Source organism: Peromyscus californicus, unplaced genomic scaffold (assembly GCF_007827085.1).
Source record: "Peromyscus californicus insignis strain IS unplaced genomic scaffold, ASM782708v3 Scaffold_2__1_contigs__length_46816999, whole genome shotgun sequence".
NCBI lineage: Eukaryota > Metazoa > Chordata > Mammalia > Rodentia > Cricetidae > Peromyscus > Peromyscus californicus.
The window spans coordinates 26047778-26063148 of record NW_026294540.1 but is presented as its reverse complement, the minus strand read 5'-3'; the positions used below and the strand labels follow the sequence as shown (position 1 = coordinate 26063148).

Sequence of the window (15371 nt, the reverse complement as noted above, 5' to 3'; positions counted from 1 at the left end):
GTCCCAGGAATGGAACTCAGGCTGCCAGCCTTGGGGGCAAGCGTCTTTACCTAACGAGCTGTTTTCCTGACCTGACTTTTTGTTTTTTGAGACAAGCTCTCTGTTAAGTTGCGCCGGCAAGCCTTCAGCTTGCTCTGCAGATGAGGTGACACTCTTGCCTCAGTTTCCCGAGTGGTCGGCATAGGCCTGAGTTTTGAGGCTTGGCGGTCGTGTTCAGATACCTCCCAAGGCCAGGGCCAGTGACGGTGAGAATAAAGTGGAGGCAGTTCTAGGTCCCACAGTCCTGCTCAGAGCAGACGGTGGGACACAGGCCAGCTCACTCTCCGTCTCCCCTTCAGTAGGACACATTTTCACCACAAACACTGCCGCCCTCCCCCACAATGCATCCTGACCAGGTGGGTGCCAGCTCACTCGCCCTTCCCATGTCCCCAGCCTCCAGTGTGACCCAACCTGCAGGACAGGGTCCAAGCTCCTGTGCAGAGGCAAGTCCTGGAATATGTCCCTTAGTCTAGCTCGGCTAGTTTTGAGTCATCAGGCCCTGGGCCTGTCACTGCCTGGGGCAAGGAGAGAAGGGGCAGGAGGTGAACACCCAGCCAGATAATGTACATTAAAGCATTCCGGAAACTCCCTTCTACAAAGCACTTCCCACGCTCTCAACAGACTTTTTTTTTTTTTTTTTTTTTTTTTTTTGAGGTACAGACTCAGATAGCTCAGCTGACACATAGCTTAGCATGCCCTTGAACTCCTGACCCTCCTGCCTCCACTTAACTGCTTGTATTGCAGGCCTCAGCTTCTCTCATGGAATGCCATCTCACTGGTCCTTAGGATGCTTGGTTCAGACTATACTCTGGCACTAACACATGCAGCAGGAAGGAGAACTCAGGCCCCGTGGGTAAGCTCATGCCATGACCTCATCCAGTACTCCACAGAGCCCAGGAAGAGTGGCGCTCTGGGCCACTAGGTAGACCAAGAAACCGAGAGAGACAAAGGTTCAACATCTCGCCAGGTTGGCCCAGCAAGAGACTATAAACTCAGTGAAGCCAAGACTGCTTCCGTCATAGCCGCACATGGAGGGGTCTGGAAAACAGTGGGCAAAGACCTCAGGAGACATTGGTTCAGAAGATCACTCATGGGGAGAGTAAATCCAGCTCTGCTTTGTTCTTCCATGTGTATGTGTGTGGTGTGTGTCTTATTATTAACGAAGACTTAAAGCGTCATCTACCCATAGGGTCACCCCCACACTCAAGCCTCAAATGCCCAGGAATCTCGCTTCTTATACCCAACAGCCCCAACACAGAGAACAGCATGGAAGGACGAGATGCCAAGGATGCCCAGCAAAAGGGGTAGCCAAGGGGCCTCTGAGGGACGCCACTCACGTTGTCTGGATCTTGCTGAACTCTGGTACCTCTTCTTTCTTCTTTCTAAAGATGAACCAGTAGGTCAGGACCCCCACGATGAGAGAGAACAGAACCATGTCCGTCGTGCTGAAAAGAGACACTTCTTCGGCCACTGCCTCGGCCATGGTGGCACTGGTGTCTTCGTGAGAGTCCCCCATGTCGGTGATAGAACTGTCGGCAGAGAGAGACGGCAGATGTCAGGGAGGAGGGGTAGAGCGCCCCTGGGGCTGGCAGGAGTACCCATCTGAACACTTCAGCGGGAGGGAGGGCTGCATGGACCGAGTGAGGGAAGTTAACTCAGCAAGGCAGCCACAGCCTAGGAAAGAGCCAACACTACCCCAATGGTGTCAGCCAAGGGCAGGGTGAGCTCTTTAGCCAACAACGAGAACAGAAGCCATGGGCTCCCAGTATCCCGAGCATCTCCAACCCTGCAGGAAACATGGAAGTCCTTGTACTCACAATTAAGCACCAGGGAAACCAGGAAAGTTAAACACATGTGGTTGTCTCTTCAAACGGAGCAATATATAACCTGTTTTCTGCCCAGAAGGCTGTGAATGGATGTAACAGCCTGGTGACCTCTGAGCTATGTATATGGACAGGTCACACCGGCTCTCCCAGACTCTTACGTTTATCTCAGTTGATCTACAGCACTTCCGGGGACCCTTATCATGAGCATTATTTACCTTGAGCCTGCTCCCTTAGTTAATCTATAGAACCTATCTTTATGGAAGATGTCACTTGTACTTTATGAAAGTTTCAATGTAATCATGTCTTAAGCTTTGTTATACACATAAGATTGAGTTAATTATCACCAGGAAACTTTTTTTTTCCCAAATTGTACTCTGCTTAAATATGCCTAAAATAACCTGCTTGAAGTTTGAACCAACACCGGCTACTGAGTGGTGTTGAACCAAATTTCCCTCTTGCTTCCCCAGAATTGACACTCTGCTGGCCACAGTGTTTGCAGAGACCCCCACACAACTCCACAAAGACAAGGCGTGGGCTAAGACCCTAGGAGAGAGACGGGTACTTTACCCCAAAGGCTGGGCTGTTGAGTTGTCTAACTGTGGCATGGTTCTAAGTCTTTGGACTTGGCCCTGAGAAGAACCCTGGAGATCCTGGTTGACCACAGTGCATCTACAAGAGACCCTGGGTCTCAAGAACGGGCGAAACTAACGATGAGGCTTATGGTGAATACACAGCTTGGCACCCTGGCACTTAGAAACCCTGGGTTAGTTTGACATCCATAGGTCCTAGGGACACACATAGGTCCAGGCTTCCACATCTGCAAGAATCATTCCCATAATACCCTGGATGCCAGGGCTCTAGGGACAATGATGGTTGCTTACAGTTGATTCTCAACTGATGCTGGGGTCAGGTCCTGAGGACTCCATCATAAATTGAAAATACCACTGATTCAAAAGTGTATTTAAGGGGCTGGGGGGCCTAATCACTTGCCTTACAAGACTGAGGAACTGAGTTCATCCTCCAGAGCTCATACTTAAAAACAAAACCCTGGCTATTGGTGAGATGGTTCAGCAGGTAAGAGCACTTGCTGTGCAAGCCTGGTGACCTGAGTCCCATCCCTGAGACCCGCAGTGGAAGGAGGGAGTGGACTCCTCCAAGTTGTCCTCTGACCTCCATATGGGGACTTTAGCATACACACCATCATACACAAACAAAAATAAAAACTTCTAAAGTCAAGAGGACTCCTGAGGCTTGCTGACCAGGCACCCTGACCTAATTGGTAAGCTTCAGGCTAATGAGAGGCCATGTTTCAAAATGGTAGTTGGCTTTCCTGACACACACACACACACACACACACACACACACACAGTATTAAATACAGTCAACCCAGCAAATACTATAACATCTTGACTTCATGAGATGTGCTCAAAACACTTCCACGGTCTGTTAGACAAAATCACCTCCCTAAAAGCCTACAAGATACTAAAAGGCTCACTTTTCACATCATTGTAGAGAACTATCTCTGTTTCACACAGGAAGTATCCATCATTGCCAAGAGAATGAAATGCTGTTCATGTGACCCCAGAAGGAGAGGCCAACTGGAAACGCAGTCCTAGCCTCTCCGGCACCCACCCTCTAAGCTTTAGTTTCTATCCTCACACTGCAATAAGTCACAAGTAAAAAGCTTTCCTCAGCTCTCAGTCCTGGGGAGACACTGATCCTGAGTTAGTCTTGAGGGTGCTCGGCTGGCCTTTCCATCATGGAAACCTGGCAGGTGGGTAGATCTGTTCTGGGGCACAGCTGAAGAGCATGAGGTCTTGAACTGTGAGCAGGCCACCCTTTCTATTTCCCCATAGTCCTGTGATTGAGCCAGAATGCCCAAGTCACATCTCGGCAACTCAGGCCAGCTGAGTGGCTTCCTGTCAGCTTCCGTTTGCTGTCACAGCCTCAGGAAAAACACTGGGCCAGCCTCAATCTGAGGTTGTCTGTTCTTTCATTCTACAACCACTGGGAACAGCCTCCTTCTCAGGTTTTACACATGCCTTCCCAACAGCGGGACTTCTATCCTTACATGTCCTTACTGGGTGGTGCTGGGAATAGAACCCAGGCCTTCCCACATGGTAGATAAGTGCTCTACCACTGAACCACACCCCCCAGCCCCTCACTGGGGGATTCTAGGCAGGTGCTCTACCACTGAGCCACACCCCAGCCCCTCACTAGGGGATTCTAGGCAGGGGCTCTCCCACTGAGCCACACCCCAGCCCCTCACTAGGGGATTCGAGGCAGGTGCTCTACCACTGAGCCACACCCCAGGCCCTCACTGGGGGATTCTAGGCAGGTGCTCTACCACTGAGCCACACCCCCAGTCCCTCACTGTGAGTTCTAGGCAGGTGCTCTAAGGTTGAGCATAGCTCCCAGCCTCAGTAGTCAATTCTACTGTACTGCTGTAGGGCTGTACTTCTGGGCCACACCCCCGGCCTTTATCTTCGTTGGTATCTGAGACTAAATTTAGCTCTAATGTCCTCAAGAACTCTGTATTCAACCACACTGTGTATTCAAGGCTGGCTGTGTCTGTCCAACCTTGTCTTCGTCTTTGACAAGCCCACGCACCTTCTGTCAAACGCGCACAAAATCAGACCAAGAAGCATTCAGGACCTGCTTTGATGGAGGGTTCTAGGAAAATCTGTCTCACAGAATTGGGATGGAACAGACATTCAGCGTTAGTTACAGCCACGGGAGTCTGCTAAGGGCAGAGATGCTAACACAGAGAGGCCTGCACTTGTATCCCTTTGTGAGGCAGCGGGCAGTACTGACTGACCCCTTGTCTCACCGGGCAGCCCAGACCCCTGCTTTCCAGAAAGGCAGCCAGACGCTCACAACACCAAGTCACAAGGCTGACCACACGACTCAAATGAAGTGCCTTCCTGCGGGCAGTTCCTAAGGTGGTGGAGTACTGGGGCACAGGGGTACTGGTAGACCGGTTACCCCCCAAATCACATCCTGGCCACTGAAAGGGGCTTCCAATGGTCAGACTACTCCCTACATAGGGGTCCTTTTATTATTTTTGTTTTCATGTTTACTTTTTAACAGTGTAGCTCAGACTGGCTCCAAAGGTGAGACCCTTCCCCCTCAGGCTCCCAAGTGCTGGGGTTACAGATGTGGACCACCACACCTGGAGTGACTGAATACCAATGGCCAACTTGACAGTCTTCAGGATCACCATGGAAACAAACCTCTGGGCATGTCTGTGAGGAAGCTTCTAGATAAGGTTTGATGAGGAGGGAAGACGCCCCAAATATGGGCAGTAATATTCCATGGGCTGGGGTCCTGGGCTGAGTAAAGAGGGAGAAGAAGCTGAGTCCCAGCGTTCACCTCACTCCCTTCCTTCCTAGACCTATGGACGCACTGTGAGCTACCAAACGCCTCAAGCTCCCACCATGCTCTCCTGTCATGATGGACTGTAGTCTTGGGCCATGAACAACATAAACTGTTCCTTTCCACAGCTTCTGTCGGGCATTCTGCCACAGCAGTGCACAGCACACCTCACACAGCTGAGGATAGAGGAGGGGAAACAATAAAAGAGTAACCGTGCACAGACACACACCCGTTATCCCAGACCAAGAGTTCAAAGTCTTCCTCAGCTACACAATGCGTTCAAGGTCGGCCTCCGATACACGAGACCCTGACTCAAAAAACTCATCTTCTTGTTTAACCATTTACCTTTGTCTTTCCTTCATTTCATCAGCTGGGCAGGAATCTACGGGGGGTGTTTTGGTGTGTGTGGGTGTGTGTGTGGCAGTGAGACAGAGTTTCTCTGTGTAGCCCTGGCTGTCCCAGAACTCACTCTGTAGACCAGGCTGGCCTCGAACTCACAGAAATCCACCTGCCTCTGCCTCCTGAGTGCTGGGACTAAAAGCGTGCACTACCACCACCATCACCAGGTGGAATATGTCGTCTTGACTCTGAACTCAAGACAAGAAGCCGGGCTCGTGGTGCAGCCCTGTGGACTCACTGAGCCTGTTTCCACCAGCATCCACTAGCATGAGTAGCAATAATTAGGCTGTCCAACTTGCTCTACCCTTTCCTAGAACTGAGCTGCCTCCTTTGCCTTTCTAGGTTTGTGGACACTGGCCAGCTGGTGAAAGTAGGAAGATTAGCGGTCAAGCCATAGTGTACGCTTGACCTTCTCTAAAGCTGTAGGTTCCATGCTTGTGATTCAGCCAACCTCAGAAAATATTTAGAGATCCAAGTGTGATGGCTCATGCCTTCTACCCTAGCAAGTGGAGGCAAGAGATCTCTGAATGCAAGGTAGACAGCCCAATTACTGGCTATTCATGCTAGTGGATGCTGGTGGGGGCTTTGCCAGGTTCCAGAAGAACACAAGGGTTCAGGCCATTGAAACAGCTCCCTGGATAAAGGTGCTTGCTGCCAATCTTAGAGACCTGAGTTCGATCCCCAGGACCCACATGACAGAAAAGACCTGGTTCCTGCAGGTTATCCTCCGATCTCCAGATCTACTCCGTCACACAAACATACTGACACACTAAAAACGAATTCAAAAATTTGTTGTTGTTTTGAGACAGAGTCTTCCTTTATGCTGCTCTGGCTGTCCTGGAACTTGCTCTGTAGACCAGGTTAGCTTCAAACTCACAGAGATCCACCTGCCTCTGCCTTCTGAGTGCTGGGATTAAAAAATGCTTTTTTTGTTTTTGTTTTTTCCAAATAACAGAAAGGTTCTCTCTTTCCCCAGGAGACTGTTTACAACACTGGAGTAAAAGGTCATCCTTCTTTGAACATTTTTGCAATTTCTGGTCAGTACATAAGACTGAGGCAACCCAGCACTCAAAGCAGGATGAATCAGTCACTTGCGCAAAAAACATCAAATTAAAGAGGCAAGGCCACATGGTGCAGAATAGTGGTCACTATTAAGGAGCCTGGTAGCATTCATTATCAACTCACATATACCTAGACAAGGAACCTGGTGTCATCCTGAAGCTTTAGGGAGGAAAGAGGGTCCGCTCAGGCTCGCAAAACTCTGCCAAGGTCCCGAGGCTTCCAGAGGACTGAAAACTTTAAGGAAACAAATTATATACTATTGCCTAATACAAGCTCCCCTGCCTAAGAGTCTAAAGAAAACTGTTCCCCAAGGCAGCCTGCCTGCAAGGGTAACTGGGAGCTGTGGCCAGGCTATCCAGAAAGTCTGGCATCTGAACCGATGTGCTGTTGGTGTGGTACTGCGTTTTTCCTTGGGGGGGGGGGGGTTCTCCAACGTGCTGTTGCTGTGGATGTCTTTGGGTTGGTGCTTTCTGAATCGGTTCTAGCAGCTTTTGGAATTTGTCAGTTTATGCCTTTTGCCACCATGACTTACTGATTTTTTTTTTCTCCAGCCCTAACCTCTCTCTTCTGCTTCCGGGTTGTCCTATTTTTTTTAATTAATTAATTAATTTATTTATTTATTTTGTTTTTTTTTCGAGACAGGGTTTCTCTGTGTAGCTTTGGTGCCTGTCCTGGAACTCACTCTGTAGCCCAGGCTGGCCTTGAACTCACAGATATCCGCCTGCCTCTGCCTCTGGAGTACTGGGATTAAAGGCATGCACCACCACTGTCTGCCTATTTTTTTTTTAATTTATATATATGTGTATGTACATGCAATGTGGGTGCAGGTGCCTGCCAGTCCAGAAGCCAGCGTAGGATTCCCGTGGAGCTGATGTTACAGGCTGATGAGCCCTCTCTCCAGTTCCCTTAAAGACTTGTCCTTGCTCTCACAAGACTCTTAGGCTCCTTCTCCCAATGTAAGTCCAGTTTTCTCTTGTTCAGACTGGAAAGTCTACAGTTCTATCTTCGAGCTCATTAACTGTCTACTCAGCCTCCTCCCCACCCTCAGTGCTGAGGATGGAATGAACTAGTCCCAGTTAGCTTTAATTGTCCTTTAATTGTCCTAACCTAGCCTACAGCCATCTGAGAGCAAAGCCTTCATTGAGGAACTGCTTAGATCAGATTGGCCCATGGGCATGTCTATGGGAAACAGTTTTGACGGCTGATTGATACAGGAGAGCCCAGCCCACTGTGGGCAGCACCATTCCCTTGGCAGTCGGTACTGGGCTGTATAAGAAAGCTAGCTAAGCATGGGCAAGTAATGGAGCCATTAAGTGTTCTTCCATGGTTTCTGCTTCAACTTCCTGCCTGAGTTCCTACCTGACTTCTGCCGATGAAGGGCTGTGTGTGTGACCTGTAAGGTAAAATGAACCCTGACCTCCCGTAAGCTGCTTTTGTTTAGAGTACTGTAACACAGCAGCAGAAAGAAATATGGGACAGAGCCAAAGGTCTCATGCACACCAGGCAACTGTCATCCCTTAGTCCTTTTTCCCTTTGTTTTTTTTTTTTACTGTCTCATGTAGCTCAGGCTGGCCTCAAACTCAGTATGTAGCTGAGGCTGGCCTCAAGTGCTGGGATCACACCTGGCTTCCTCTGTCCTTTTCATCAGTTCTACGATCTGTTGGGTTCTTTTTTTACATCTTGTGTTATCTTGCTGTTGGCATTTGTCTATTACCTTTTCTCATTCAAGTTCAGTTTTTCTTGGTTCTTGGATATGGTGATTTTTTAAAAATGTATCCTGGATTTAAAACAAAACAAAACAGGGCTCAAGTCAGGCATGGTGGTGTAACCTTTAATCTGAGCACTTGGGAGACCGAAGGAGGCAGATGTCTGTGAGTTCCAGGACAGCCTGGCCTATACAGAGAGTTCTAGGACAGCCAGCCAGGTCTACAGAGAGAGAGTCCGTCTCAAAACACTAAACAAATAAATAAAAACAGGGTCTCACGTAACCCAAGCTGGCCTCAAAATCACTATGTAGCTGATGACAGCTTTGATCTCCAGTCCTCCTGCCTCCACATCCCAGGTGCTGGGATCACAGTCATGAGCCTCCATGGGTGGATCCTGGGTGTCCTAAATATTAGGTTATAAGATCCTGGGTTTTACTTGATTCTTCTCTTTCAGGGGGACTCCTCTGTCACCTGCTGGGGGTAAGGGGAAGGAGAGAGCATTCAGTCTTCCTACCAGGTAACAAACCCTAGCTTGGAGGGCTATGGCTCCCCAGCCGGCCTCCACTGACATCTTCTGGCATGGTTCTGCCGGGTGGGAGAGAGGTGCTGCAGCCAAAGGCTCTCTGAGATGTCTCTCCTAAACAGAGAACGTTTCGTGGCTCCCTTGGAGAAATGAGATCTCTTTGGCATCTGATGAACCTAAAGATTACTAATAATGCTTGGCTGTGTACGGTCTCAATAGCAAGCTTGATGTGACTGAAGAACTAACATGAGACAGTCTTAAAAGGAGTTGAGAGAACCCTGGCTTAGCGTGAGGGAGACAGCTCTGTCAGCAAAGCACTGGCCTCCCAAGTGTCAGACCCTGGGTTCATTTCCCAGAACCCACATAAAAGCCAGGCATGGGCCAGCGAGATGCGTTAAGGGGCTTGCCACCAAGTCTGACAAGTAAATTAGAACCCAGGGTCCCACACGGTGGCAGGAGAGAACTGACTCCTGAAAGTTGTCCTCTGACCTCCACACACATGCCATGGGAGCACCCACAATAAATAAATGCCAAGGGAAAAAAAGCCAGATGCGGTGGTACACACCTACAATCCCAACAGTGGCCATACCAAAACCAGAGACCGGAGCATCACAGGAGTTCACTGATCAGCGAGCCTAACCTAGTCGGCAAACTCCAGGCCTGAGCCTTCCAGTACCAAATAAACACGATGGAGGAGCCTGAAGAGCAACACTAGGGGACCTGTGTTTCACGAATGAACGTATGCTGCTATTGTCCCCAGAGCCAAACTGCTGTCCTAGTCACGAGATCTACTTTCCAACGGTCGGAGCTGTGGACTGCTACAGTTCCCTCACAGAAGGGGGTGGGGAGGGTCCCTGTGCCCTCACCCTCTCCGGTACCACTCTTTCGGGCCATGTATATACAAGTATGCCCTAACTGCAGATGCCTCACTAAACAGGCCGGGAGAGAAGAAAGGGGGAGCCCTCCATGGCTGCAGGAACCCACCATCTGTCACCCACACTCCTGTCAGTAACCCGCTCCCATGCTCTGTAAGGTAAGTCCAACAATCTCATTGGCTCCCCAGGGTGAACTCGGTTTGTCACTGAGACCTTAGAAGGAGGGGGTGAACAACGTTCTCCCCCAGGGAGGGAATTTTAGTAACACTTGCACCTGTGCACACACGAACACACACACACAGACACACGAACATACACACACACTGTATTAGTTTGCTTCCTGTTGCTGTGATAAACACCATGACCAAAATCATCTGGGGGAGAAAAGGGTCTATTTGGTTTGCATGTCCCTATCACAGTCCATCACTGAGGGAAGTCAGGGCAGGAACTCAAGCAGGAACAGAGGTAGAAACCACGGAGGCGTGCTGCTTACTGGCTTGCTCAGCCTGATGTCTTCGAGTACCCATGACCACCTGCCTGGGGGTGGCACCGCCAACAGTGGGCTGGGCACTAGACCTTCCCCCATTCATCCTTAGTCAAGAAGATGCTTCACAGACTTGCCCACAGGCAACCTGGTAGAGGTAACCCCTCAACTGAGGGTCCCTACCTCTCCCCAGGTGTTAATATTCTGACCCGCCCCCTGGCGCCGCCCTGCGTCCTGACATAAAGGCCTCATTTTCAGGAAAACCCCTCCCTTCTTCCTCTCTCTTCCGCTTTTCCCCCCATGAGGTGTGCACTCGTGAGGCCCCCCTTCCTCTCTCTTTTTCTCTCTCTTTCCTATCTTTCTCTTCATCTCTCTAATATAATAACCCATTTCAGCACAGATGCAGCGTCTGGGTCATGAATGACTGTCTGCAGCTGCCCGGCCGCCATGACCGAATGGCGTGGCTCGCCCACCAGGCCGCTCCTGCATCTGCCCAGTATGCCAGCATGGTTCCCGGCACTCGTGGGATACCCTGGCCCGGCCAGCTGGGGATCCCCCACGTCTGCAAATTTGTAACCCCAGGTTACTCTAGTAGACAAAAAAAAAGAAAGAAAGCAAGAAAGAAAGAAAGAAAAGAAAAAAAGACCAGCACAGCTATCTACAGAAGAAAACACTAGCTCGATATAACCTGAAGTGTGCTCTGCTAAGAGGTGTTACAACGTGGTTAAAAACCAACCGTGGAGCAGAAGTTGGAGCAGGGAAAGCCGAAAGCCTTCCAGGGCTTCCTCACACTGCGACCCTTTAGTACAGTTCCTCATGCTGTGGTGACCCCCCCCTCAACCATAACATTATTTTCGTTGCTCCTTCATAACTGTCATTTTGCTACTGTTATGAATCATAACATAAATATCTGCGTTTTCCAATGGTCTTAGGTGACCCCTGTGAAAGGTTCACTCAGCCCAAAGGGGTTAAGACCCACAGGTTGAGAACCACCGCCTTAGACAAATTTTGTGAAAATACGCTGTGATTACTATCTTACCATCTGCACACACTGCAGTGAGAGTATTTACACCACGACGTCACAGTCATGAATATCAACAGTGCGTCTTATAGACTCTCTCAACTGCACCACCATCCATCCGCTCTCCAGGTTTCGGGAACCAGGAGCTGAATATCCAGCCTGTCCCTCTCGGCAGCAGCTGAAGAACACGGCGTGGACAAAGTTCAGTGTAGCCGAGGCTGGCTCTGAACTTCTCATCTTCTTGCCTCTGCCTTTTGGATGCTGGACTCAAAGGCATGAGATGCCTGGTTTATGTGGTGCTGGGGACTGAGCCCAGAGTTTCCCGCATGCTTGGCAAGGCCTCTGCCTACTGAGCTGTGTGTGTGCCCAGCACTGGTTTGATTACTTTGTGTGCAGATGGAGAGTTCTCTGAACGACTAACTTCAACAACTTTATTAGCACTGAAAGGCTCTGGAAGGTAGTATTTTTCTATGACCTTGATTTTTTTTCCTTTGTTTGTTTGTTTGTTTGTTTGTTTGTTCTGAGACAGAGTTTGTCTGTGTAACAGTCCTGGCTATCCTGGAACTTACTCTGTAGACCATGCAGGCCTCGAACTAAAGAGATCCACCTGCTTCTGCCTCCTGAGTGCTGGAATTAAAGGGGTATGCCACCATGCCTGGCCTTGATTTTTTTTAAAGAATATTAACCTAAAATTACCTGTGAAGATTATATTGCAATAGTCAATTAAACAAAACAAACACGGAATAAATTGTGAGTAATGTCAAACTGTTTTTATACAATTTCTGGATAGTCAAGAGTAAACCGTGAAATGAGATCACCCTTCCATTTACAAAAACAAAAACTGGGGCTGGAGAGATGGCTCAGTGGTTGGGAGCACTGGCTGCTCTTTTGGGGACCCAGGTTCAATTCCCAGCACCCACATGGCAGTTCACAAATGTCTGTAACTCCAGTTCCAGGGGATCTGGCACCCTCACAGGGACATACATGCAGGAAAAACACCAATGCACATAAAATAAATAACTTAAAACCCTTATATTTTCTGAGCTCAGACCACAGTTCCAATAGAGTTCCTCAGACCTAGACACGAGCACAAAGAAAATTCCTCTCTCTTGTTAGGACTGGAACCCAGGGCCTGTGACAAGCAATTGTGTCGCTCAGCCACCCCTCCAGTCCCCAATGGGGAATTCTAGGCACATGTGTACTGAGCCACACCCCCTAGTCCAGGAAGGCCCCACATTAAAAAATCCACTTGGCTATACAATCGATGACTTCCTTATAATATCTCATTGGAAGTAACTGATCACCTGAAATCCGTAATAGGCAAATACCAAGATGACACTCTAGGTCGGGTATGGTGGTGCACACCAAACGCAGGCAGAGGTCAAGCTGGATAACATAGCAAGTCCCAGGCCAGCCAGGGCTATCTGAATTTTTCACTGGCAGGACAGGAAGCCCAAACTCGTTGGACTGGCTGAAGCACAGTGAGAGTCCAGTGAGCAGCAAGAGGCAGCATTTGTGGGAGGCAGGGACAGGTGGTGTAATTAAGACTTGAACACTAACGATGGAGCCCTGAGGAAACAGGAGAACTGGGGTGAGCAGTGGCCAGATGGGAAGTATGTTCCAGGAAGGTCAGTGTCTATAGTTTCTGTGCCGATCCAGCCTGACCTTGACTTCAGCATCCTAGGGAACGTTTTCTAGGCAAGGGACCAACGCCCCTCAGATGGTGGCCTTTCCCCCACATAACAGGGCTTAATTTGGAACCGTGTGACTGACACATGGCTGAGGCAATGCCGCTAAAGAGGAAGGTCGCCGCCAGAGGCACCAGTGAAAGCATGACTTAGCAGGAAGCAGTCTCTGCACAGATGCAGTTAGCCAAGTTCAGGGGATGGGCTGGGCTTGGGCTGGTGGTGTGGCTCAGTGAGTAGAGCGCTTGCCCAGCATACAGGAAGCCTTTGGTTCCATCCCCAGCACTGTGTAAGCCCAGCACATGGTGCACACCTGCAATAATACCAAAACTTGGGAAGTGGAGGCAGGAGGAAATCTAGGAGTTTGAGGCCAGCCTGGTCTACACAGTGACTCCCAGGCCAGCCAGGGCTACAAAGAGAGACCCTGTCTCAAAAACAAAACAAACAAACAAACGAAAAACAAACAAATGAAAAACAAAGCCGGGTGGTAGTGGTGCATGCCTTTAATCCCAGCACTTGGGAGGCAGAGGCAGGAGGATCTCTGTGAGTTGGAGGACAGCCTGGTCTACAGAGTGAGTTCTAGGACAACCAGGATCACACAGAGAAAAAACAAAACCAAATAAAAAAACAATGAAAGGTGCTGGAGATGGCTGGATGCACTTGTAATTTCAGCATCGGGGTGCTCCCTGGCCAGCCAGCCTACTCAGCAAGTTCCAGGCCTGTGAGAGATCCTGTGTCAAAAAACAAAGTGTAGGGGCTGGACCGATTGCTCGGTGGTTAGGAACACTTCCTGCTCTTCCAGAGGACCCAGGTGGGGTTCACAGCACCCATGTCAAACAGCTCTCAAATACCTGTAACTCCAGCTCCAGGAGACTCTGACAACCTCTTTTGGCCTCCTTGGGCATTTGCGTGCGTGCGTGCGTGCGTGCGTGCGTGCGAGAAGGCGGACGGTACCTGAGAAACACCACCTGCACACATGAACACGCATACACACACAAACAAAAGGAGCACCCTGAGAGCAGTCAGAAGGTCCGCCACTCTCTACATCCATCCATCCCTAATCTCTCCTCCATGCACAGTCAATCAAGAGCAAAGTAGACATGATGGCGCCCGTCTGTAGCCCAGCACTTGGAGGCTGAGGGAAGAAGATGGCAGAGAGTTAGGGCAATGGGGGCTACGGAGTGAGTTCTAGGTCAGCTGGGCTACAGTCGGAGCTTACGCAGGAAACAGACAAGGGAGAAGCAAAAGGAAGACACTAACTTCTTAGTTAAAATGTGGGTCCCGGGGAGGCTGGAGAGACGGCTCAGCGGTTAGGAGCATGCTCAGCGGTAGGAGCATGCTCAGCGGTTAGGAGCATGCTCAGCGGTTAGGAGCATGCTCACTGTTCCTGCAGAGATGTGTTTGTCTCCCAGCACCCATGTCAGGCAGCTCGCAACTACCTGGAACTCCAGCTCCAGGGTTCAATGGCCTCTTCTGGCCTCCACAGGCACCCAACCACCACCACCACCACCACCACCACCACCACCACCACCTGCCCCCACAACAACAACAAAAATAACCAAAACAAAAATAAAACGCCAGTTCCAAGAACAGCCTGTGCCGTGCTCAGAGCCAGGCTTCCTGCTCTAATAGACTGTAGAGGGTAAATAAACAGCACGTCCCGCCTCCTGCCTCCGAAGTGATTAAGACTTCTCATGCCCTGCTGAATCTTCATGAACAAAAGACCTGCTCCTTCCTCCTGGCAAAGCGGAAGGAATTCCAGCCTGCAGTCCTTCCGGGCGCCCACCCTTTCTGCTGAGTGGCATTCCAGCCTCCACACGTGGGTCGCTCCCTTGAAGTCAAGTCCTCTCCGCTCTGGTCAGAAGTTACAGATTCCTGCCTGCAGAGGCCTCTACGGATAAGGGCACTGGCTACCAAGTCTGCCGAGCTAAAATCAATCTTGGGGACACACACGGTGGCAGGAAAGTACCCACTCCCACAAGCTGTCCTCTGACCTCACATAAAACATTTTCATTAAAAAAAAATTACAGGTTCAAGGGTAGAAACTCCAGCCAGAATCTCACACTATGTGGGTCATTTTCTCTTTAAAATTTGCCTTCCCTACCCCCGACCCCGTACGTAAACAGCACATAATATATACACATTCAGATACATACCCTCACCAAAGGCTGATTGATTGAGATACTGTGGCTTGTTTTATTGTTGTTGTGCTTTATTTATTTATTTATTTTTTTTCGAGACAGGGTTTCTGTGTAGATCTGGCTGTCCTGGAACTCTGTAGACCAGGCTGGCCTTGAACTCACAGATCTGCCTGCCCCTGCCTCCTGTGTACTAGGACTAAGTGCATGCACCACCATGCCTAGCTATAATACTTGT

General features: G+C 49.7%; 1 protein-coding gene across 2 annotated transcripts in view; it reads right to left on the bottom strand.

Moving 5' to 3' along the window:
- Window positions 1-15371, bottom strand: part of LOC128120242 (NADPH--cytochrome P450 reductase) — a 50532-nt gene that overhangs the window by 18494 nt on the left and 16667 nt on the right. For both annotated transcript variants that reach the window (XM_052753988.1, XM_052753989.1), the window contains exon 2: window positions 1377-1568. In XM_052753988.1, the coding sequence (XP_052609948.1) occupies window positions 1377-1555 (179 nt within the window). In that variant the 5' untranslated portion in view covers window positions 1556-1568. The remainder of the gene's footprint in view (window positions 1-1376; window positions 1569-15371) is intronic.